At 39.1% G+C, this 27007-nt stretch overlaps 1 protein-coding gene across 3 annotated transcripts in view; it reads left to right on the top strand.

The window, feature by feature from the left end:
- Positions 1-27007, top strand: part of EFR3B (EFR3 homolog B) — a 423284-nt gene that overhangs the window by 230766 nt on the left and 165511 nt on the right. For 2 of the 3 annotated variants that reach the window (XM_053709515.1, XM_053709514.1), the window contains exon 4: positions 26715-26865. In XM_053709515.1, the coding sequence (XP_053565490.1) occupies positions 26715-26865 (151 nt within the window). Of the gene's footprint in view, positions 1-25134; positions 25369-26714; positions 26866-27007 lie in introns of those variants that run through there. The other variant, XM_053709516.1, reaches the window with a different exon arrangement.

The following is a 27007-nucleotide window of genomic DNA, read 5'->3' as shown; positions in this document are numbered from 1 at the left end:
CTTAGAAAGTATTTTCCCATAGGAAACAATGGAGCTGCGTTAGGGAGCTGAACGCTGCTTTTTTGCAGGTGTTAGGTTTTTTTCAGCCAGCTCAGCCCCATTGTATCCTATGGGGAAATCGTGCACAAGCACGTTTTTCCAGCTTACCGCTACCGTAAGCAACGCTGGTATTACAGGTAGAAGTGGCGCTAAATTTGCTCAACGCTCACTTTTCTGAGGCTAATGCAGCCATTCAGAAAACTTGTAATACCAGCGTTGTTTAAAGTGTGCACTGGAAAAAAAGGCTCATTAGCAACACTACCGACAAAACTTGTAATCTAGCCGAGTGTTTTTTTTATTTATTTAATTAGAAGATAACATATAGCTCAAATCATATATGAAACGTGCACGCAATTTTACCTCTTGAATGCATAGGACAGCACAGTGTTCTTTTCTTGCAGAACAGTTTGCAGAAGCAGGGGGTGGTAGCCTGAGAAGAGATGAATTGGTGCTTCCTGATTCCCAATGCAATTTACACCACAGTGATGTGTGAATAAGTGCCCAGGGACAGCAGTCCTCTGTTGTTATTTGTGATGTGGAATTAAATCTAAAGAACATGAGTCTTTCAAAACCATTTCAAGTATCAAAAAAAGGGCCAGATTACAAGTGGATCGCAAATTATCGCTTTTCGCGAGGGTGATATTTGCGCCCCACTTAGTAATCTGATCCTTATTTGGATACTTAGTAATTACAAGTTAGGTGCAATGCAAATGCTTCCATAATCTCCAATGGGGACCTCATTCTCATGCTGTGAGGCACGGAATGAGAACCTAGCACAGCAAAGGCGCGTATCAGTGGGCAGCAAATTTTAATTTATATGTATATTCGTATATACATATATATTTATGTGTTTGTATGTGTATGTACACATATTAACACATAAATATATATGTATATAAGCATATACATATTACAGGGAACACACATAGACCGCAATGAAAAGGCTTTTTCTAACACCCCACATCTGCCAACTTTAACCCTTCATAACTTCTTCTTTCAGTTATATTTAAAAAAAAGATGCTCATTGTTTTTATTTTAAAAACAAACACACCACTGTATTTCTCTTGTTAAGTGTATCCAGTCCACGGATCATCCATTACTTATGGGATATTAACTCCTCCCCAACAGGAAGTGCAAGAGGATTCACCCAGCAGAGCTGCTATATAGCTCCTCCCCTAACTGCCATTACCAGTCATTCTCTTGCACCCAACGAATAGATAGGATGTGTGAGAGGACTGTGGTGATTATACTTAGTTTCATACCTTCAATCAAAAGTTTGTTATTTTATAATAGCACCGGAGTGTGTTATTCCTTCTCTGGTAGAATTTGAAGAAGAATCTACCTGAGTTTTTCTATGATTTTAGCCGGAGTAGTTAAGATCATATTGCTGTTTCTCGGCCATCTGAGGAGAGGTAAACTTCAGATCAGGGGACAGCGGGCAGATTAATCTGCAAAGAGGTATGTAGCAGCTTATTATTTTCTGACAATGGAATTGATGAGAAAATTCTGCCATACCGATATAATGTAAACTCAGCCTTAAATGCAGTAGCAGCAACTGGTATCAGGCTGTCATGTATGTATATTTTACACTTCAGTATTCTGGGGAATGGCACTTCACTGGAATTATACTGTATGCATAAAACTTTAGCCTAATTTGCAGGGACTAGCAACAGGCTTTTTAATAACACTCAATTTATTAATGTTAAACGTTTTTTGCTGGCATGTAAAATCGTTTAATTTTCTGAGGTACTGGGTGAAAAAATGTTTTGGGCACTATTTTTTTCCACTTGGCAGTCGTTTTATTTAATTTATGACAGTTTACTGATCTCTCTCACTGTTATGTGTGAGGGGGAGGGACCTTTTTTGGTGCTTTTGCTACGCATCAAAAAATTCAGTCAGAAGTTTATTGTCTTCCCTGCATGATCCGGTTCATCTCTACAGAACTCAGGGGTCTTCAAAACTTGTTTTGAGGGAGGTAATCACTCACAGCAGAGCTGTGAGATTGTAGTTGACTGTGATAAAAAAAAAAAATGTTTATTTCTGTATTTTTTTTTTTTTTCTGCTATCAGGGTTAGTTATCCTTTGCTAATGGGAGCAATCCTTTGCTAAAATTGTGTTTTTTACAAAGATTTGATGCTATAACTTTTCAGTTTATTAATTTTCAACTGTCATAACTTTTTCTGTGCTTCATATAGGCACAGTACGTTTTCATATTATAGTAAATTACTTGAAAAGTATTTCCAAGTTGCTAGTTTATTTGCTAGTGTGTTAAACATGTCTGATTCAGAGGAAGATATCTGTGCTATATGTGCTAAAGCCAAAGTGGAGCCCAATAGAAATTTATGTACTAACTGTATTGATGCTACTTTAAATAAAAGTCAATCTGTACAAATTGAACATATTTCACCAAACAACGAGGGGAGAGTTATGCCGACTAACTCGCCTCACGTGTCAGTACCTGCATCTCCCGCTCGGGAGGTGCGTGATATTGTAGCGCCGAGTACATCTGGGCGGCCATTACAAATCACATTACAGGATATGGCTACTGTTATGACTGAAGTTTTGGCTAAATTACCAGAACTAAGAGGTAAGCGTGATCACTCTGGGGTGAGAACAGAGTGCGCTGATAATATTAGGGCCATGTCAGACACTGCGTCACAATTTGCAGAACATGAGGACGGAGAGCTTCATTCTGCGGGTGATGGTTCTGATCCAAACAAACTGGATTCAGATATTTCAAATTTTAAATTTAAGCTGGAAAACCTCTGTGTATTACTAGGGGAGGTGTTAGCGGCTCTGAATGATTGTAACACAGTTGCAATACCAGAGAAAATGTGTAGGTTGGATAAATATTTTGCGGTACCGGCGAGTACTGACGTTTTTCCTATACCTAAGAGACTTACTGAAATTGTTACTAAGGAGTGGGATAGACCCGGTGTGCCGTTCTCACCCCCTCCGATATTTAGAAAGATGTTTCCAATAGACGCCACCACACGGGACTTATGGCAAACGGTCCCTAAGGTGGAGGGAGCAGTTTCTACTTTAGCTAAGCGTACCACTATCCCGGTGGAGGATAGCTGTGCCTTTTCAGATCCAATGGATAAAAAGTTAGAGGGTTACCTTAAGAAAATGTTTGTTCAACAAGGTTTTATATTGCAACCTCTTGCATGCATTGCGCCTGTCACGGCTGCAGCAGCATTTTGGTTTGAGTCTCTGGAAGAGACACTTGAATCAGCTCCATTAGATGAGATTACACACAAGCTTAAAGCCCTTAAGTTAGCTAACTCATTTATTTCAGATGCCGTAGTACATTTAACTAAACTTACGGCTAAGAATTCCGGATTCGCCATTCAGGCACGCAGAGCACTGTGGCTAAAATCCTGGTCATCTGACGTTACTTCTAAATCTAAATTGCTTAATATACCTTTCAAAGGGCAGACCTTATTCGGGCCCGGGTTGAAAGAAATTATCGCTGACATTACAGGAGGTAAAGGCCATGCCCTGCCTCAAGACAGAGCCAAACCTAAGGCTAGACAGTCTAATTTTCGTTCCTTTCGTAATTTCAAAGCAGGAGCAGCATCAACTTCCTCTGCACCAAAACAGGAAGAAGCTGTTGCTCGCTACAGACAAGACTGGAGACCTAACCAGTCCTGGAACAAGGGCAAGCAGGCCAGGAAACCTGCTGCTGCCCCTAAGACAGCATGAATCGAGGGCCCCCGATCCAGGAACGGATCTAGTGGGGGGCAGACTTTCTCTCTTCGCCCAGGCTTGGGCAAGAGATGTCCAGGATCCCTGGGCGTTAGAGATCATATCTCAGGGATACCTTCTAGACTTCAAATTCTCTCCCCCAAGAGGGAGATTTCATCTGTCAAGGTTGTCAACAAACCAAATAAAGAAAGAGGCGTTTCTACGCTGCGTACAAGATCTTTTATTAATGGGAGTTATCCATCCGGTTCCGCGGTCGGAACAAGGACAAGGGTTTTACTCAAATCTGTTTGTGGTTCCCAAAAAAGAGGGAACTTTCAGGCCAATCTTGGATTTAAAGATCCTAAACAAATTCCTAAGAGTTCCATCGTTCAAAATGGAAACTATTCGGACAATTTTACCCATGATCCAAAAGGGTCAGTACATGACCACAGTGATTTAAAGGATGCTTACCTTCACATACCGATTCACAAAGATCATTACCGGTATCTACGGTTTGCCTTTCTAGACAGGCATTACCAGTTTGTAGCTCTTTCATTCGGATTGGCTACGGCTCCGAGAATCTTCACAAAGGTTCTGGGTGCTCTTCTGGCGGTACTAAGACCGCGAGGAATTGCGGTAGCTCCGTACCTAGACGACATTCTGATACAAGCTTCAAGCTTTCAAACTGCCAAGTCTCATACAGAGTTAGTACTGGCATTTCTAAGGTCGCATGGATGGAAGGTGAACGAAAAGAAGAGTTCTCTCTTTCCACTCACAAGAGTTCCCTTCTTGGGGACTCTTATAGATTCTGTAGAAATGAAGATTTACCTGACAGAAGACAGGTTAACAAAGCTTCAAAATGCATGCCGTGTCCTTCATTCCATTCAACACCCGTCAGTAGCTCAATGCATGGAGGTGATCGGCTTAATGGTAGCAGCAATGGACATAGTACCCTTTGCACGTCTACATCTCAGACCGCTGCAATTGTGCATGCTAAGTCAGTGGAATGGGGATTACTCAGACTTGTCCCCTACTCTGAATCTGGATCAAGAGACCAGAAATTCTCTTCTATGGTGGCTTTCTCAGCCACATCTGTCCAGGGGGATGCCATTCAGCAGGCCGGACTGGACAATTGTAACAACAGACGCCAGCCTACTAGGTTGGGGCGCTGTCTGGAATTCTCTGAAGGCTCAGGGACAATGGAATCAGGAGGAGAGTCTCCTACCAATAAACATTCTGGAATTGAGAGCAGTTCTCAATGCCCTTCTGGCTTGGCCCCAGTTAACAACTCGGGGGTTCATCAGGTTTCAGTCGGACAACATCACGACTGTAGCTTACATCAACCATCAGGGAGGGACAAGAAGCTCCCTAGCAATGATGGAAGTATCAAAGATAATTCGCTGGGCAGAGTCTCACTCTTGCCACCTGTCAGCAATCCACATCCCGGGAGTGGAGAACTGGGAGGCGGATTTCTTAAGTCGTCAGACTTTTCATCCGGGGGAGTGGGAACTTCATCCGGAGGTCTTTGCCCTAATACTTCGACGTTGGGGCAAACCAGAGATATATCTCATGGCGTCTCGACAGAACGCCAAGCTTCCTCGTTACGGGTCCAGATCCAGGGATCCGGGAGCGGTTCTGATAGATGCTTTGACAGCACCTTGGACCTTCGGGATGGCTTATGTTTTTCCACCCTTCCCGATGCTTCCTCGATTGATTGCCAGAATCAAACAGGAGAGAGCATCAGTGATTCTAATAACGCCTGCATGGCCACGCAGGACTTGGTATGCAGATCTAGTGGACATGTCATCCTGTCCACCTTGGTCGCTACCTCTGAAACAGGACCTTCTGATCCAGGGTCCCTTCAAACATCAAAATCTAATTTCTCTGAAGCTGACTGCTTGCAATTGAACGCTTGATTTTATCAAAACGTGGTTTTTCTGAGTCAGTTATTGATACCTTAATACAGGCTAGGAAGCCTGTTACCAGAAAGATTTACCATAAGATATGGCGCAAATACTTATATTGGTGCGAATCCAAGAGTTACTCATGGAGTAAGGTTAGGATTCCGAGGATATTGTCTTTTCTACAAGAAGGTTTAGAAAAGGGTTTATCCGCTAGTTCCTTAAAGGGACAGATTTCAGCTCTGTCCATTCTTTTACACAAACGTCTGTCAGAAGTTCCGGACGTTCAAGCTTTTTGTCAGGCTTTAGCTAGGATCAAGCCTGTGTTTAAAACTGTTGCTCCACCATGGAGTTTGAACTTAGTTCTTAATGTTTTACAGGGGGTTCCGTTTGAACCCCTTCATTCCATTGATATCAAGTTGTTATCTTGGAAAGTTCTGTTTTTAATGGCGATTTCCTCGGCTCGAAGAGTCTCTGAGTTATCTGCCTTACATTGTGATTCTCCTTATCTGATTTTTCATTCAAACAAGGTAGTCCTGCGTACTAAACCTGGGTTCCTACCTAAGGTGGTCACTAACAGGAATATCAATCAAGAGATTGTGGTTACATCTTTGTGTCCTAATCCTTCTTCGAAAAAGGAACGTCTGCTACACAATCTAGATGTAGTCCGTGCCCTGAAATTTTATCTACAGGCAACTAAGGATTTTCGACAAACGTCTTCCCTGTTTGTCGTTTATTCTGGTCAGAGGAGAGGTCAAAAAGCTTCGGCTACCTCATTCTCCTTTTGGCTTCGTAGCATAATACGGTTAGCCTATGAGACTGCTGGACAGCAGCCTCCTGAAAGAATTACAGCACATTCTACTAGAGCTGTGGCTTCCACTTGGGCCTTTAAGAATGAGGCTTCTGTTGAACAGATTTGCAAGGCTGCAACTTGGTCTTCTCTTCATACTTTTTCCAAATTTTCCAAATTTGACACTTTTGCTTCTTCGGAGGCTGTTTTTGGGAGAAAGGTTCTTCAGGCAGTGGTTCCTTCCGTATAAAGAGCCTGCCTGTCCCTCCCGTCATCCGTGTACTTTAGCTTTGGTATTGGTATCCCATAAGTAATGGATGATCCGTGGACTGGATACACTTAACAAGAGAAAACATAATTTATGCTTACCTGATAAATTTATTTCTCTTGTAGTGTATCCAGTCCACGGCCCGCCCTGTCACTTTAAGGCAGGTAATTTTTCCATTAAACTACAGTCACCACTGTACCCTATGGTTTTCCTTTCTCTGCATGTTTTCGGTCGAATGACTGGTAATGGCAGTTAGGGGAGGAGCTATATAGCAGCTCTGCTGGGTGAATCCTCTTGCACTTCCTGTTGGGGAGGAGTTAATATCCCATAAGTAATGGATGATCCGTGGACTGGATACACTACAAGAGAAATAAATTTATCAGGTAAGCATAAATTATGTTTTTGGGAGCAATTGGGGCACATTTAGAAAATTAACCAGAGATCTGATATCTGGTTAATTTTTGGAGCGCTAATTGCCACAGCAAGCCCGCGGTAGCAATAACCAGCCATTTGTAATTGCTGGTTATTTAATGCGCGCCCATAAACGGGCGCACAATAAATTAGCGCTCCACTTGTAATCTATCCCTAAATAGTAAAAGTGAATGAGCATAAAAATACATTATGTTTTGTGAAATTCTATAAAGGATGATTTCTGGTGGGGGTTTTTTTCTTTATTTTTTTTGCTTAATGAATTGAGTTTGCACAGGGTTTAAAGCTGCTGTACATTGTAAAATAGGTGAAGTCTAATATTGTAACACTTTTATGGCTAGATAGTTTGTATAGTGAAGTTGAGATTGTGAAAATGTGGCCAAAAAATTATAAAAAATTGAGGTTAATCACAATCCTTTAGAAATGTTTATCTAATTAATTTTCTTCAAAATTCACTATTAGTCTAAAGTGGGTATCATATGATCATGAGACTTAATTTATGTTTGCAAATAAATTGCATGACATTGTCAGTTGTACACAGCATGAATTGTTGATCATGGTTCAGTGAACAAACCTATTTTGCAGTAGGAATTTATTGTTAATATTGAAGTGAATATTGAACACTGAATTAAATAGTAGTTGATATGATTTGCTTTCGTGTAAGCTGCTTATCTTTTGTTTTAGCAAAGGTCTTTAAAAGCCCATTGAGCTGAGGTGAATACAGGAAACCGATAATAGTGGGTGAGCACTTATATTGAGATATAAAAGCATGTGGGCAGTCACAAGTATAATGGGGGTGGAGTTGGTCTGGCTAGGGTCACAGGTGTTCTGTGGGCAGAGCTGGCAGTTTATGAGTGTTACTGAGTGTTTAGGGGTGTGGCTTGCTGGTGCGGAGGTGTGGCTAGATAGCAAGAAACAATGGCAGGGAGGGGCTATTTTGTACCTCTTCCTCAGCACATTGGGGGTGCAACCTGAAAGATCGGGTAGGTTTGCAACCCTTTAAAACTCCCACTACGGTTAAGAATACTGTGATAGCCCTTATATCAGGCACACTGGATGTATTTTTGTATAGAGAATACCTTATTATTGCATAATGTAGTGATCCTGTTATATTTTAATAAAATAACATGTGAAGAGACAATCTTTTGAGAGATCCTCATCTTTCCTTGGTCTGCAGCATATTAACCCACAAGACAGAATTAGAAAATAAAGCACCATACACTAATGGACAGTGAAAGCATTTCTATCTAGTGAATAAGTATTGCTCCAGGCTTGGCAAACAGCAGGATATTTCTGAAAAACGTGTCTCTTAATGAATGTCAGCATAAAAAATGTATCACTTTATATTACAGCGTTCCATTAGTTTGCATTTTAAGCTGATAAAAATATGATTTAATGTAGACATTTTAACAATACTCATATGGCTATTTCTTATTAAAGGGACAGTCTACCATAGAATTGTTATTGTTTTAAAAGATAGATAATCCCTTTTTTACCCATTCCCCAGTTTTGCATAACCAGCACAGTTATATTAATATACTTTTTACCTCTGTGATTACCTTGTATCTAGGAACCTTCTTCCAGCCCCCTGATCACATGACTGTGACTGTTTATTATCTATTGTCTTAAATTTAGCATTGTTTTGTGCTAAATCTTAAATAACCCCCTGGCCCACGTGTCCCTATGTTTAGTTTAAACTAAGAATACCAAGAGAAAAAGGCAAATTTGATGATAAAAGTAAATTGGAAAGTTGATTAAAATTAAAAGTCCTATCTGAATAATGAAAGTTTAATTTATACTTGACTGTCCCTTTAAGCAAAGAAGCATTTGGTAGTCCTTAATGAATTTACTTTTGATGAAGTTAAAATGACATGGAGTAGGCTAAAGCATTTTAATTCACTTTATAGTTTGCATCAAAGTGACATAAAACTCAAATCTAAACTTCATAAAAAGATTTTTACATTATATTATGTATTTGCAAAAATACCCCTAGTATAAGTGCTGGTGGTGATATGTAGCATGACATGAGTACAGCGTGCTAGTGCATGAGACAGAAATGCTGGTGCACACAACCTACTGCCATAGGCCTCTATTTACCAAAGTCTGGAGAACCTGATCTGACAGTGCGGATTAGGTCCGCCAGACCTCGCTGAATACGGTGAGCAATACGCTCTCTGTATTCAGCATTGCACCAGCAGCTCACAAGAGCTGCTGGTGCAACGCCGCCCCCTGCAGAATCGCGGCCAATGGGCCGCCAGCAGGGAGGTGTCAATCAACCCGATCGTACTTGATCGGGTTGATTTCCGGCGATGTCTGTCCGCCTGCTCAGAGCAGGCGGACAGGTAATGGAGCAGCGGTCTTTGTGACCACTGCTTCATAACTGCTGTTTCTGGCGAGTCTGAAGACTCGCCAGAAACACGGTCCGTCAAGCTCCATTCGGAGCTTGATAGATAGGCCCCATAGGCTCAATATTTATGATCACAAGATTTTCTATTACTTCACTAGAAGTATTTTCGCAAATGCAGGTATAGTGCAAAAATGCTTCTACACAAATTTGAAATGTGCTTTTTATGTTTCTTAAAACAGATTTTTAAATGTTATAAATGAATGATTATGTGCAGTAATAAAAAATACTTTAATGACCCTGTTTGTATTGATACTAAAACCAATTATTTAAAACTGAATTCCAAATTATTTTGGGTGTGACAAATATGTTTCAAATTTAGGATCCATTCCATAAATTTTGAAATGTCCAGTTTTCTTATTTTTCATATGCATATGTATTTATATACAGTATATATGTGTTTGTGTGTTTAAAGGGATATTAAACCCAATTTTTTTCTTACATGATTCAGATAGAGCGTGCAATTTAAAGCGACTTTCTAATTTACTCCTATTAACAATTGTTCTTCTCTCATTTTGCCTTACTCCCATTCCCCTCCTTCCCTACCACATATTACGAAGAGACAAGCTTGCAATTTAAGCAATGGTAAAAAAACAAAAACCTATTGAAGACAATTGTTTGATAGAATTTAGTGTGTATAGTAGAGTTAAACCCTTCAGAAAAAGGACTCTAATATATTACATTGAAGCCTCACCTGGCATTTATTGCGTTAAATAAGGGTTATAAGTAAGGGTGATCCTGCCTCACCATATTCTGAAACTATTTTTATGTTTGCAAAACTTAAAATTATTTTATCACAAAATTGCCAAATCTGAAGCAAATTCATTCATATGATCAAAAGTTGTAAGACTGAAAAAAAATAATAGAATTCTGCGCTAATATAAAACTGCTATTAATATATAACACGTCAAAGTCAAATGTATTTGAAGATGAAAAGAAAAAGGAAAATGCAGTTTTCACAGATTAGAAAATATTAATACTCAAATGTAATCATATATGTGAGAACAAGCATTTAATATCTAATTTTCATTATAATTTCCATTTATTTGTGGCACAGAGACACACAGGCCCATTTATCAAAGGGCTTGCGGACCTGATCCGACACTGCGGATCAGGTCCGCAAGACCTCGCTAAATGCGGAGAGCAATACGCTCTCCGCATTTAACATTGCACCAGCAGCTCACAAGAGCTGCTGGTGCAACGCCGCCCCCTGCTGACTCGCGGCCAATCGGCAGCCAGCAGGGAGCTGTCAATCAACCCGATCGTATTCGATCGGGTTGATGTCCGGCGATTCCTGTCCGCCTGTTCAGAGCAGGCGGACAGGGTTATGGAGCAGCGGTCTTTAGACCGCTGCTTCATAACTTGTGTTTCTGGCGAGTCTGAAGACTCGCCAGAAACACGGCCCTTCAAGCTCCGTACGGAGCTTGATAAATGGGCCTGCTACTGTCAAATATAATTCCAATAACTCCACAGACAAAACTTTCCCTTTGCTATTTATGTTAATGGAAATTGAACATGGAAATAAAGTCCCCATAAAGGTCCAGATTACGAGTGGAGCACAAAATATCGCTTACGCAAGCGCGATATTTGAGCTCTACTCAGACCTCGTGTTTGCATTGCAGGGAAGCTTTGAACTCACAAGAGCCTGCTTCCATAGGCTCCAATGGGAGCCTTGTTCTGATGCTATTATACACGGCACAGAACCTAGTGCAGGGGGTAAGTTGTGCAGCGATTGGCAGCACATTTAAAATATATATGAATATATGTGTTTATATGTGTTTATATGTGTATCAGGGGCGTATTACCACCTAGGCAGACAAGGCACGGGCCTAGGGCGGCACAAAACCTAAATACGCCACTGATGTGTATATACACATATTAACACATACATATACTGTATATGTATATAAACATATACATATATATTAATCAGAATAACACAGAACGCAATGTAAAGGCACATTTCAGAGGCGTTTTTTATTTTCTAAAACCCCACACCCGCTCATTTTCAGCCCTTAAAATTGCTTTGTGCAGTTATTATTTGAAAAAATAAAAATGCTAGATTTTTTATTTTAGAAAACAACACTATATTTATTTGGGGGGGTGGGGGGCAATAGGGGACATTTTGAAAATTAACCAGAGATCTGATCTCTGGTTAATATTTGGAATGCTAATTGCTATCAAAAGCTCACAGTAGCATTAACCAGCCACTTGTAATGGCTGGTTAATTATTACGCCCGTAAATGGGTGAATTTGCCTGTTTACGGGTGTGCGATAAATTAGTGCTCCACTTGTAATCTAGTCCAAAATATTTCAGTTATACTTAGCAAAAAATATATGCAATATACTTTAAAGGGATAGAAAGGTCAAGAATGAAATGTGCATGGGGTGCATTTCAATCTGAAATAAAAGCATTTTTGCATTATACTTCCATTAGAAAAAATGCTTCTAGTAAAAATTATTACTGGTTTTCAGCGGCATACGCACATATGCTGAGAGTGTAATGTACCAGTATTGAAGCACTACACCATCTCAGAGAATCAGCAGTGGCTTGTATAACACAAATGAAGTCTTCACAGACACTAAACACACCACTGCCCGCTTTCTGAGCTTGAGTACTGGTGCACGGCCCTCACAGCATATGCGCGTATGATGCTGAAAAACAGTAATAACTTTTGGTAGAAGCATTTTCTTTCATAAAGTGGTGAGAGTCCATGAGCCATTACTACTGGGATTTAACACTTGGCCACTAGAAGATGTGCATAGATTCCCAAAGCTCTCTCTCCCACTTCTCTTATTTTAGTCTTTGCCTGCATAGCGGAAATGTGAAGAATTGAGGTGCTCCAGATTCTTTATTGAGAGGGGTCCTCAGACCGATTTGAGGCCAATTTTACCCTCAGAGAGCTGCTACTGAGAGACAGAGTGGAGACTGGAGTATTAGGTAGTGACAAAATCACTCTCAGTGAAAGAGTTAGTCACAAGCCTGCCACAGGTGTCGCTGGGACCAGTCCCCTAGACTTCCTGTTGGGTCATTGTTCTACTCCTTAAATAGATCCTCTGCTGCGACGTACACAGCACTGGGTGGGCTCTCTACTGGAAGCAGTCTTTTCGCAATTTCGCAAGAACTGTGAGAGAGCTTCAGACATACCCTGGGAAATCCCCCGTTCCTCCCACTTTCTGAAGCTGTGTTTTATTTTACAATAGAGAACATACAACATGGAATATGAGTTCTAAAAGATAAACAGAAACATACAGAGTGTAATCCTAATTTGTTAAACTAAAGCAGAAACTTTCAAAACATAATCAGAATTTGTAAAATCACTGCTGGGTCTAAATCTAAATGTATTAAAATAAAAAAAAGAAAGTGCAAAGCTTAAATGTAATAATACTGAAAGGACCCAATGTCAAGTGCAGGGGCGGAACTACCCGGGATGCAGAGGTCGCAACTCAGTGCAGCGCACTCAGCCTCTTACTAGTATAGCCTGGCTGTGTGCGACTCTGATCTTCCAGCACAGGCCTTGTGCTGGAAGATTAGAGTCGCACACAGCCAGGCTATAGCACAATGCTGCAAGAAGATCATCCATGCCTGTCACACAGGGGTCCCACCCATCCCCAGAATTCAGACGTCACAGACATCACACAGCAGCAGATATGAAGAACTTTCAGCAGTCAATTGCAGCAGCTAGACAAGTAGTGAGTTGCTTGTGAGTACATTTTACTTTCCGAGCTGGTGGCTGCTGATGCTGCTGTTCTGCTACCTCTGCTGGTGTACTTTTTTATTGGAAAATCCATGTTGGAACTGGTGTGTCTCCCTTTGGGGTAGGGACTAAGGACTTTCCATGCATTGTGCAGGCGTTGTTGTTGCTGTGTCTATGGATGGTGACCCTAGGACCTGCAAAAGTACTGGTGCCAGCATTGCTGATATTTAAACAATATCAGCAGCATGCATAAGATAAAAATACTGCCTGGTCTGTAAAATGCTCGTGAGGTGGTAACCCTACTTATATTTTACTTTAAGAAGATTTAAGCACACAATTATATTTTCCATTTATTAAAATAGATTTGTCTTTCATTATTGCATTTATTTTTGTAATTGAAAATTGGTCTCCCTCGTCGTGTTTGCCTCTGGGCTTGGAAGATCTAATAAGTCTGCTGGTTTTAATAATCACGGTATAGTCTTTGCAACAGCCTGTGGATAACAGAATATCTGTCTAGCTTTATTAGATCTGCTGCCCTTTGTAGTATAGAAATGAAAAATATAAACTGTATCTTCTGTAATGAAACATGGGAGAGACCAGTAGTTATCTTGTCTTCCCTGCTTAGAAAAGACATCTATATATATTTAACTGAAAATTGATTATAATGAGCTGTATAAATAAATACAATGTATTGAGTGTTTACAATGCCAGTGGGGAAATGGACAGATATTTGTGTTTGTTTGTACAGACGTAAATGTCATTGGCCAATGAGAAAGATGGGCATTTGTTAATATTGTGTTCTGTGTCCTATTTCTATTAAGTTCTGTTTTCTTCTGTTAAAGTGATTTGTAGTTTATAAAAACAATTAATTCTTTAGTGTGAAATTCTTTAACCGAAAAACAGCGTTAGAAGAGTTTGCACATTCGTAGCTTGGGGTAGGAAGATGGATCAAATTAATTTAGTTTTTTAACCCTTGGATGCCAGTGTTTATGAACATATTGCATTGCAGCCAAAGGGTTAATCATATAACATGAATGCTTACTGAGAATATAATAATCAGTATTTCTTAGGTATACAGAATCTACAAAAAAAAATCGTTTTACTAATCTAGAAGTTAAAGCAATATAAAGGAGAGACATAAAGGAGCTATAATAAAATTCTCTAATGAGAATTTTATTATTGTGCAATTGCTTGAACAGAAATATGTTTTTAACCCCACAAAGGGGCTAAACTCATAGTTAAAGTTAACTCTGTAGTAGCAATATACTGCTGATCCTGCCACTCATGATAGTCTCAGATCAGTGGCTGTGTTCAGCTCAAGACCAATATGTCATTCAGTATTTGACTGTAACTTGGTGTAACCTCTTTGTGGGGGATAGATATAGGCAACCAATAGTGCTGTAGTAAAATGCTCTAACACAATGAGGGCTAGATTACAAGTGGAGCACTATTATTAAACATACTGTAAAAAATTCTAAATAGTCTAAGGAATATATCTATATTTTTATAGTATGTTTAATATTTTTTTAAAAAATTATTAATATGTTTAAATATTTTATATTTAATATTTCAATAACGCACATTGAAATTAACAATTCTTCATTATTATTGTGTCATTTTGCCCCTTTTGTTGCTTGGGTATTAGTTTCAAGGAGTAATTGCTCATGGATTCTCACCACCTTATAAAAGAAAACAACATTTATGCTTACCTGATAAAATAATTTCTTTCGGGGGCGGAGCCTATGCTTGGAGCGGCAGGATGTGTCTTGATGAAGCTCCTACTTACATCTTCTTATTTTTATGTTTTTTCGAGGCAAATACATGAATATAATTCTAATTTCTGTGAACAGATATAATCTACGTGCTGTGCTAGAGATAAGGAGCGGATACAACGACAAGCCAGGCCTATGTTCTTCAAGTAAGCCACACACAACTTCTGTTAACTAGGCCTCAAAAGACCCATAGACGGAGAACTGTGTGGCTGCGGCTGCCGCATATATACCCCCCCCCCCCCGGACTTCTGGGCTATAAAGTACCAAATCTACCATGGAGCCCAAAGATTTGTAACTACTAGAGGCACAGGACAATTTAATATGTAAACACTTCACCAGCCTTGCGGAGCGCTTGCAAGAAGCATGGGGGACCTCTAATGAGCCTGAACCACTAAGAGACTTATGTCCGACTTTGCGTGAGGGGCTGCATCGGCGTGGACTCATATGCCCTGAGGAACTGGCAATTCAGGGGACGCTGTCTGGGATGGGTCCATCGGCACCTCCCTCACCTGAAAATAAGATCTGCGAGACTGCGTCGTTAGCAAGAAGAGTCCCAGAGGTTATGGAGAGCAGAAAGTACTCGCAGGAGGAATGTGTTGCGATGCCCTGGGATATGACTACAGTAAAGGGCTGTACTAAGTTATCATTCTCGCTAGTGGCTGAAGAGGAGAAGATGAGACCAATTGAAGAGTAACCGCATATGAGAGAACTGTTCACTCAGGTCATTAATCCTATGCTGCCACAGGAGAAACCGCCACTTAGTCCCTCAGCATCTCGTTTTCAAGAGAGATATGGAAGCGACACACAGAGTCGACTCTCCGACTATAGAGCCTTCGCCTTAGGGAGAACACCTAGCGCAGCAATCAGGCAGCTATTCGTGGAAGGGATATGTAAGTCTACAACTTACCGAGACTGTCATTTAGGAAGACTTTTGCCCTCAAGGTTGGGAGTCGGGTAAATAGTTCTGGAACCGGGTAAACATTATGCTGCTGAATGAATGGGAGTAGAAAGGAGATCCCATACAAATTTTCTTCTGTTTGTTTACCTTTAAACTTGCTGGCTAGGGAGATAACTGCCCACCTTTTGTCCAGGCGAATGACAGTCTGTTTAAAGGGACTTGAAGCAATTTGCCTGCAAGGAGAGGGACCTTGTGTCCCATCTTCTACTCAAACGTTGTATGCCACTTTATATACTATTGCAATTTTAAAGGTGGAAGGATGCATGCAAGTTCTACTCTATATTTTTGTCCTAGCCAAGCAAATCTGTTTGTAAGGGACCCTAGGTTTCACCCTCTCTTCTCATATTCTAAGGTTTTATATCTGTCTTAGTCAATTTGTTGTGGTTTTGGATGATTAGAAAAGTTTAAAATAGGTTGAGAGGAGGGCTACTATGTTTCTACTATTTTATACCAGTCTAGTTATATATATCTATTTGTGTGATATTGTTTACATTTTTTTAATTCTGTGCCTTTATGGTTCTGATAGAACTTGTTTGTAGTAACAATGGCACCAGACTACTTTAGGGGTACATATGGGGAGCTTTAATGTACATTTTGGAAGCATAGCATCAACTGTTGATTAGTGTCCCTGATAAAAAGGTCCCTAGCTACTGATATGAGATTGGTTTAGATAGTATGAGATGCGACATTTGCCTTATTTTCCCTTTATGCATAATATATAGTGATGGGCTACCAGCGGCCGGGGTAGCTTGGATGTCATTGGGAAAAGTGCTAATATGTACAAACTTTTAACCACTATAATCTAATACCTAGGAGAGGAAAGCCAAGTACTTTAAACCTACCGAGCATTTGGGATACAGACCATGTTAGAATAGTTAGACTCCAACCTTATAGAGTACTCCCATGGCAGTTCTACCTGTAATGCCCTCACCTCTCGCTTTAGTACAATGTATTTATTTAATCCAATTTACCTTCTTTTATACTGGAAGGATTATATCTATTTATTAATGCTGGCACCCTCTATTGCAATCTTGCAGCATCTTACAATATTGATAGGTTTCATGCATATATAATTAAAGAACCGGACTTAGTTATAACATATTTAGTCCCACTAGTAGATTACCTCTGCCACCATACCTATTTGTTGTTAAGCTATATTTTTTTGGGATCCTACAATTTCTACAAACGAAAAATGGAAAACTTGAGATTCACCATTTGAGACTAAAATATGCCGTATACTTGTCTTATGTTTAACCAGATTTCTTTTTTTTTCTTAAGGAGTTCAAGAGGGACTTCCGGTGAGCGGTGTTACAATATGGCCACGGGCATCTGTTGCTCTCTGTAAAAATATTGCCCTTTACAGCTGAAACGTGGTCATACTTAGAGCCATCCTGCTTTCCCTTAACAGAAAAGCTGTTCGGGAGCCCCTTGGGATCAAGACGGACACCTCTTGGCTGCCGAGAAGTCAAAGAATTGTATAATACCGGACGGTATTGGGTAAGGTACGAGGCCTGCCACGTGAGACAGATATTACAGTATCTCAAACATGCCCGCCATGGAGATCAGTGCATCTACACAAGATATAGTTGCTGCCTTAGCAGCTCACCTTTCACCAGCATTCAATGCACTGGAAACAGCTACGCAGAACTTACTGACCTACCTGCGTGCTTCCAAATCCACATGCGTGCCAACTCTGCATTCAGATCTTAACATGGCGGAACTTTCAACGGCTCATACAGCTTTCACTATCCAAACTTCTTTTGAAGACGCAAAGGGGAGTCTTTTGGGACCCCTGGAAGCACCCTTGAGAGACAGCTGTGATAAGAGGGAAGGGCCTGATCTGTTGAATGCTGCGGTTGTGAAGCCTCAGTCTCTGTTGAAATGGAGGGCGCCAGACATGCTTAATGTACGCAGCACAGATTTCATCTTGCATCTAGATCCGTTAAACAGCCCTATTGTTAATCTGATCGAGTACAGGGATCATTGCTTTTTCTTCCCTACTATGACATCGGCTACTGGCTTACCTGAAGAGGGGAAACAGGGCTTGAAAGTGGAGACTGTTTCTTTGCATTTGCACGAGGAGCGCTTATCAACCGGTGTCGGCTAAATTATAACTCATTTATGTCTTAAGCTGCTACCCACCCTTTTGCTCCAAATTACATCTTCTTAGTCTTTTATGGAGTTTAATACTTGATGCCGGTACCGTGGGTACTCCTAATATTTTCTATGACGCTGAACATGCTTTATCTTTATTGCTATAAGTTAAATGGTGGCTACTTCGTTTTCTTTTATTGTTATGTCCTAATGTATACTCATATGATTTATAGTGATGTCGCAAACTGTTTGCCGGAGAACAGTTCCCGGCGATCTTAGCTTGTTCGCGTTCGCCGCGGCAGGCGAACATATGCGATGTTCGATCCGCCCCCTATTAGTCATCATTGATGAAACTTTGACCCTGTGTCTCACAGTCTGATGACACATTTCAGCCAATCAGCAGCAGACACTTCCTCCCAGACCCTCCCAGCTACTGGGCAGCAGCCATTTTAGAGTCATAACGATCCTGCTGTCCTAGTGAGACGAGGTTTAGTGCTGCTGCTGTTGATATTATAGGGAAATAGATAGCTAGGCTAGTGTATTTAGTGTCCACTACAGTCCTGAAGGACTCATCTAGTCTCTGCTGTAAGGACAGCACCCCAAAAAGCCCTTTTTAGGGCTAGAACTTCAGCCCAAAAATCCCTTTTTAGGGCTAAAACTTCAGTCGTTTTTTTTTTTTTTTTTTTGTAATTTTATTTGCATTTGCCTGCCTGACAGCCTGTGGCTCACAGCATATACTGTGATTAATTCTTCTGTGCCACCACTTATATCTGCTTAATATTAGTGTAAATTAAAAAAAAAAAAAAAACTTTTACCTCATTTTTATAGTGTAATCTAATTTCATTTTCCATCAGGCCTGTGTGTCAGGTACACAGCATATATTGTGCCTAATTGCTCTGTTTTCCACCACTTATATCTGGTGTAACATTAGTGTAAATTAAAAAAAACAAAAAACTTTTACATCATTTTGCTAGTGTAATCTAATTTAATTTTCCATCAGGCCTGTGTGTCAGGCCCACAGCATATACTGTGATTAATAGCTCTGTTTTCCACCACTTTTATCTGGTGTAACATCAGTGTAAATTTAAAAAAAAAACACTTTTACATCAGTCTGCTATTTTTTAGTTGCCAGGCCAGCGTGCCACTAGTGCCAGCCTGTGTGTCAGGCTCCCAGCATATTTTATATCAGTCTGCTAGTGTTATTTAATCACAGTTGCCTGCCTGCCAGCGTGTGTGCCAGGCCCACTTTCCAACTAGTGCCATCAATCATATTTGTTATAACAGTAGTGTAAATATTTTAAATAAAAACTTTTTTGACTGTGAAACATCAGTCTTTTAGTGTAATCTAATTGTAGTTGCCTGCCTGCCAGTATGTGTGCCAGGCCCACTTGCCATGTTAGTGGCACCACTCATATTTGTTGTAACAGTACTTTAAATATTTAAAAAAAAACTTTTTTGACTGTGAAACATCAGTCTGCTAGTGCAATTGAATTGCAGTTGCCTGCCTGCCAGCGTGTGTGCCAGGCCCACTTGCCAACTAGTGCCACCAATCATATTTGTTATAACAGTATTGTAAATATTTAAAAAAATAATTTTTTTGACTGTGAAATATCAGTCAGCTAGTGTAATCTAATTACAGTTGCCTGCCTGCCTGCCTGCCTGCCAGCGTGTGTGCCAGGCCCACTTGCCAAGTTAGTGGCACCACTCATATTTGTTGTAACAGTATTCTAAATATTTAAAAAAAAACTTTTTTGACTGTGAAATATCAGTCAGCTAGTGTAATCTAATTACAGTTGCCTGCCTGCCAGCGTGTGTGCCAGGCCCACTCGCCAACTAGTGCCACCAATCAATTTAGGAATGCTAGGTAATTTATGCCCTTTATGGATTAAAACCAGACTCTGCATCAACTATGTAATTTTACGTGGGAGTTTTGCCATGGATCCCCCTCCGGCATGCCACAGTCCAGGTGTTAGTACCCTTGAAACAAGTTTTCCATCACTATTGTGGCCAGAAAGAGTCCCTGTGGGTTTTAAAATTCACCTGCCCATTGAAGTCAATGGCGGTTCGCCCGGTTCGCCAGTTCGCGGACATTTGACAAAGTTCGCGTTCGCCGTTCGCGAACGCAATATTTTAGGTTTGCGACATCATTTGGTAATGCACGCTAGTGTAATCTAATTACAGTTGCCTGCCTGCCTGCCTGCCTGCCAGCGTGTGTGCCAGGCCCACTTGCCAAGTTAGTGGCACCACTCATATTTGTTGTAACAGTATTCTAAATATTTAAAAAAAAACTTTTTTGACTGTGAAATATCAGTCAGCTAGTGTAATCTAATTACAGTTGCCTGCCTGCCAGCGTGTGTGCCAGGCCCACTCGCCAACTAGTGCCACCAATCAATTTAGGAATGCTAGGTAATTTATGCCCTTTATGGATTAAAACCAGACTCTGCATCAACTATGTAATTTTACGTGGGAGTTTTGCCATGGATCCCCCTCCGGCATGCCACAGTCCAGGTGTTAGTACCCTTGAAACAAGTTTTCCATCACTATTGTGGCCAGAAAGAGTCCCTGTGGGTTTTAAAATTCGCCTGCCCATTGAAGTCAATGGCGGTTCGCCCGGTTCGCCAGTTCGCGGGCATTTGACAAAGTTCGCGTTCGCCGTTCGCGAACGCAATATTTTAGGTTTGCAACATCATTTGGTAATGCATGCTGATATGCTCTTTTATGGTGTAAGCCTTGAGGCTAGAATCTTTCAAAAGTCAACTCCTCTGGTGTCCTTGCACTCTGTTAAAGGTTTAAACACAAGAGTGTTTGTAATTATATTTTGTGCCTTACGGAACCAGTATATTCGTGCCAATTTGCTCATTTATGGCATAGGCTATATCACTGAATAGTAAAAATTGTTTAGTAACATAAATTTGTATTATTAACTCTTTTCAACTGTACACTTAACTTGGCCATTGGTGTGGGAGGCAGGAATACAGGCATTTTTAAAGCTGCTAGTACTACATAGGTTGTTTTCCTGCAGTTGCATTGATTCTCCATTATATGAAGCGAGGTGTTTCTCTACTCTGTTAAACAGTGGGATCTTCACAGTTAGTGTAATATTATTACTAATTATTGAAATGTGTGCACTCTATCTAGATCACAAACAAAAACAATTTTGGTGCTAGCAGTCATAACGAAATATTAAATGAATAAATAAGAGAGTAGTCACAGCTAAAAAGTAGATGCTGTGAAAAAGAATGACAAGGCAGCACTCAAATTGCATAAATAACAAGTGGTTTATTAGGTAAACCTACACATGTCAAAAACAAAATTCCCAAAACCCTTAATTGCAATAAAAGGAGTGACTATTGAACCCAGGCCTGGTTAGTACTTTATCTGACACACTACCGTAAAACTGCGGTTATTACAAGTGATTGTTCGAAGTATATAACATATCTTAAACTATGCGCTGTTACAAACAAACAACATATTGGCACATGTTGACTATTGACACTGAACTGAAAGACTATGTAGGAGACTTCCCTTTGTTGACAGCACGTAGAGCTGATAGTCTTAAGGATAAGCTTGTTAGAAGTGAATACACAAGAGAACCGAAAACCAATTGGTTAAGCACAAGAGGCAAATAGCAAGGCTGTAGCCCTTGTGGGCATTGTGTGTATTGCAGGTTTATACAAAAAACATGTAAATTTGAAACTTTAACGGGTAGACAATACAATATAAAAGAGTGGATAACCTGCAACACTACAGGTGTCATTTACCTCTTGCATTGCTCATGCCCCCTATTTTACATAGGGAAAACTAAGCGTGATCTGAAAGATCGAGTCAGAGAGCATAGGGATGACATTAAGAACAAAGAGCAGGATAGCCCAGTGGCCAGACACTTTGAATTATATCATAATTCTGATTTTACTATTATGAAAGTAACTGGCATTCAGCACATAAAACAGCACCGCCATGGTGGTGATGTTGATAATATGCTATTAAGGAATGAATCCCGATGGATTTATCGATTAAATACTCTGGCTAATAAACCTAATAAAATAATCACACAACACAGAATATATAATTAAACTAAGTTAAATGAACAAAACATTTGCTAAACAGCATTATAAACCTAATAAAATAATCACACAACACAGACTTCACTTGCATTTTTCTGCAAACAGTTCTTTCTATGCATTCCAATCTGGACTGATTTATAGACAGGAAGATCTTGTTCCTTTGAAATCTGCTCAATAGCTCAGGTCTGGTTAAATTGATTAATTTCAGCTTGCTTGGCTTTGCGGCAACACAAGCAGACAGCTCCACCTACTGGCTATTTTAATAAATGCACTGCTTCTCAATGCTTTTCAATAGCAGTCACATGACTGGAAAAAAAGGTTGTTATTCTGAAACGGTGTAAATTGAACCGTTGTAAAACGAGGGCCACCTGTATATATATATTAAAATGTTAAAACAACACATTGTAAAAGCTATGCATAATTGTCACTTTGTTAGCCCAATCAACATTATTTTGCAGTTTAGGGCCATAACCTGTTAAACTTCTCTCACATATATTTGGTCAATTAGGAACATAAATAAGGACCTGCACTGATCAAGCAATCACTGGGTAGCATGTTGCCATAGTTTTGTCCTAAAGTCTGCAGTTACCTTCAGCCTCTGAGACAGTAAAAAAAATGTAGCTTTCAGTGTTAAAATACAAGAAAAAGAGGCTAAATAAATGATTAATGTGGGTTACAAGGTTTTTATTTTATTATGAATAATTGAGACATTATGGAGAATCACATTTTGAGCTTCATAAACCATTAATTAATTATGAGCTAGATTACACTAACATTAGTGCATGAGCAATATAGAAATATAGCAGGTAGGTTAATTTGCGTACATATTACAAGTCGAAAGTAAACGTGTTCCCTTGAGCACAATTCAATGGACGGTTAATGGGACTGAAGATTTTGCATAAAGGGTTAGGGATAAAACATAAATATATTAAAATAAACTGTTACACTCATATAAACATTATCTGATAACAATTATTCATATAAATATTTTTTTTTATATAAGGGTTCAATGCTATATGGTATATGCCCATGTATTTGGCTGCAAATGGCTTTAATATATATATATATATGCAGTATATATATATATATATATATATATATGTCTAAATAATCATTCTATCATATTTAATTATGTTTTACTGTGTATTTACTGTAAATATTTCACTTTCCAGTGTTCTTCTCATACAGGAAAATGTTTTTATTTTTATTTTAAATAAGTATACACACTTATATATCTATTCCTGTAGATATATAGGTATATATATATACAGTATATATATATATATATATATATATATATATATATATATATATATATTTATTTAACATTAGCATTTACAGATATATTGTATATATAGAAATATATTTCAAAATAAATAAAAATTCTGTGTGAAGAACATTGGAATGTAAAATAGGTGTAACGCACTTCGGGTTGCACACTTTAGGTCAAACGTGGTGTCCAGTAAGCACACATGAACAATGAGTTATCTTAAGGCGCGTTATGTAAATATCAAATATAAAATATTGATAAAATATTAATAATAATTATTATAGATACTGTAAAATATACATATACAGGTATATTCTGTGGATTTTTTTGAATATTTTAGTACATCTATAATAATCATTTACATTATTTATTAATATTTTTCAATATTTTATATTTAATAAATGCATAACGCACCTTACGATAGCTCATGACGGGTTAGCACACATGAAGAATTAGTGTACTCTTTTCAAGTTTAACCCGAGAGGAGTACACAAAGGGACTGAATTATCAAGCTCGTATGGAGCTTGATGCCCCTTGTTTCTGGCGAGCCTTCAGGCTTGCCGGAAACAGAGGTTATAAAACGCAGGGGTCTAAAGACCGCTGCTCCATAACTTGTCCCCCTGCTCTGAGGCGGCGGACAGAAATCAACACGATCGATTGCGATCGGGATGATTGACACCCGCTGCTAGCGGCCGACAGGGGGCGGTATTGCACAAGCAGTTCCGGTGAACTGCTGGTGCAGTGATAAATGCCGACAGAGTATGCTGTCGGCATTTATCGATGTGCAGCGGACATGATACACTAAATCATATCATGTCTGCCCACACTATGATAAATATGCCCCAAATTCTTCATTTGCGCTGCAGCTTACCCAACATGAGTTAAACATGAGTTAAAGTTTTTGTTAAAGGGACAAAAAAAATGTTTTTTGCTTTCATGATTCGGAATAGAGCATGCAATTTTAAGCTACTTTCTAATTTACTTCTATTATCATTTTTTTTCATTCTCTTGCTATCTTTATTTGAAAAAGCATGAATGTAAGCATACGATCCGGCCCATTTTTTGTTCAGCACCTGGGTAGCGCCTGCTGATTGGTGGCTAAATGTAACCACCTGTCAGCAAGCGCTACCCAGGTTCTGAACCAAAAATGGGCCGGCTCCTAGGCTTACATTCCTGCTTTTTAAAATAAAGGTACCAAGAGAACAAAGAAAAATTTGATGATAGGAGTAAATTATAAAGTTGCTTGAAATTGCATGCTCTATCTGAATCGTGAAAGAAAAAAATTGGGTTTTGTGTCCCTTTAAGATGCGTTATGTATTTATTACATATAAAATATAAAAACATATTAACCCAAAAATATTAACCTATGTGCACAAAATCTTTAGTGCCCATCTTTAGTACCACTCGAGCGCCATTTGTAATCTGACCTATGTGTTTAACCTTTTTTGAAGGTCATTACTGTATTTGCTGTTAGAACCTTTCTAAAGTAAAAATCCTTAATTTGTTCTCTTGCCAACCAAGTAATGCCAGCTCATAGATTCCGTAAAAAACTTGCCTTAGTTTGCTGCTTTCCTTTTCAAAAATATACTGCCATAAATTTTACTATGAGAAACAAGTACAAAATATTTCACCTTGTAAAATGCCAGTCTGATATACTAAGTGTCAGTGCTCTTTATCTAATGTCACATTTGCCAGTGTCAGATGCAAACTCTATTTTCACTTGATAATGCTCTCAGATTCCGGATTAGTGCTCTGTTTTATTTGTCCCCAAATCACGGATTCCGAGTGCACATCTGTTCTTTGCTGAAATACGGCAGAGAAAAAAAAAACGCTGATCCTTTCTCAATCTACTCTGTTCCCCGGCTGAATGCAGAGGAATGCTGATGCTCTTTACATTTCTGTAACTTGCTTGCTGCTGTACGTAGAGCACCCTATTCAATGTTTGTCACTCTGTGAGGACCAGAAAACAGGTCTACGATGAGTTGCTTGTGCAGGTATAGTATTGGTGTCCATCATTGTCACATCTGATTCTGTGGTGGCCTCGTCACAATAGAAGGTGACTTTATAATTGGCAGAATTTCTGCATTGCAGGTAATGTTTATTTTTCCTGCAGTCATGTGCTAAATGAGTCCCCTTTTCACAGTAACTTTACTACACATAGCAGAATAACAACTCAATTATTTAGCATTTTACTAGATTTCTAAGAATGGTAATTGTGTTGTCTAAGCTTACATATACCTTTTAGGTAGCAAATATGTTTCTGTCCTACATCAGATATTTCTCTGTGTGAATTCTGTAAAACTTGCAAACTCATTTGCATTAAAATTGTCTTCTGATGCATAATCATGTTAAATTCCTGACAGATGTCGTGTTTTCTCTCATTGCTGACTTTAATTTATTTTGCACCGATATATTTGCTATGTAATATATATATATATATATATATATATATATATATATATATATATATATATATACTCCTCCTGTAAGCAAATCTGTCCACCTGGGTCAACTGCCTGGGTGCTAGCATGAAAAAATATAACTCTGTAGACGAAAGCACTCGCAGGTCTTCTCAATAGTGGGTCAAAAAAACAGTGTTTATTTATGTTTCGGGGTTCACACAGACCCCTTCATCAGAATGAGTTCTGATGAAGGGGTCTGTTTGAACCCTGAAACGTCTACAGAGTATAATATATAATATAATGTAAAAATATACCATATATTTAGTATATTTTTCTGTATACTAACGGTCGGAATTGTTCTCTAGCTGTAGCTACAACAAAGTGCCATGAGCGCTGATTGGATAACAATTCAAGCCTTTATCTTACACAGAAAAAAAATTACTTTTGAAGTGGGCGGCGCAGTGCGGAGTATTTGAATTTAATATCTATGTTAAAAAGCATCTTCATTACAACTGATGAATGAAACGCCATCTAAAATGTCACTAGTATTCCTGATCTGATTTTAAAAAGGGTAGAGTTTACCATCACTTTAATTAAATACATTTTTGTGACCTGTTTTGTAGTGCTTTATCAATAGGAATAAAATAAAAATGAGCCTAATAGAATATTCCAATGAAGCCTAAACTTGAAGGCTTCAGCACATCGTGGTTATAATTAATTTTAAAATAATTTCCCTATTCATTTTAACACAGTTATCATGTAATCCTCAGAGTAACTTGTAACTCTTCAAATTTTTATGGATTACAAGATAGACTAATTAATCCACTGTATTTAGACAAATTCTCTTGCCTGCCTTGGCTCTCTCTGACTTTTTATGTTGTATCTAATGATTGTATATACCTTGTGCATAACCAGTATCTTTGCTTTCTTGTTGGTAGCCATGTGTGCATTGCCATGGAAGCCCTGGACCAGCTGCTGATGGCCTGTCACTGCCAGAGCATTAACCTGTTTGTGGAAAGCTTCTTGAAGATGGTAGCCAAACTTCTGGAGTCAGAGAAGCCAAACCTTCAGATTCTGGGCACAAACTCTGTGAGTTTTTTTTGTTTTTTTTTGTGATGTTCAAATTGTAGACCTCCTTGACATTCATTCTTACATTCTGATGTTTTTAGGAATGAATAATAAAATTCTACAGCTACATCTGAGTAATGTTTCACATAGACTTGCATTAAAG

The sequence above is a fragment of the Bombina bombina genome, chromosome 4, assembly GCF_027579735.1.
Source record: "Bombina bombina isolate aBomBom1 chromosome 4, aBomBom1.pri, whole genome shotgun sequence".
Classification (NCBI taxonomy): domain Eukaryota; kingdom Metazoa; phylum Chordata; class Amphibia; order Anura; family Bombinatoridae; genus Bombina; species Bombina bombina.
This window is presented reverse-complemented; position numbering and strand designations above follow the sequence as displayed.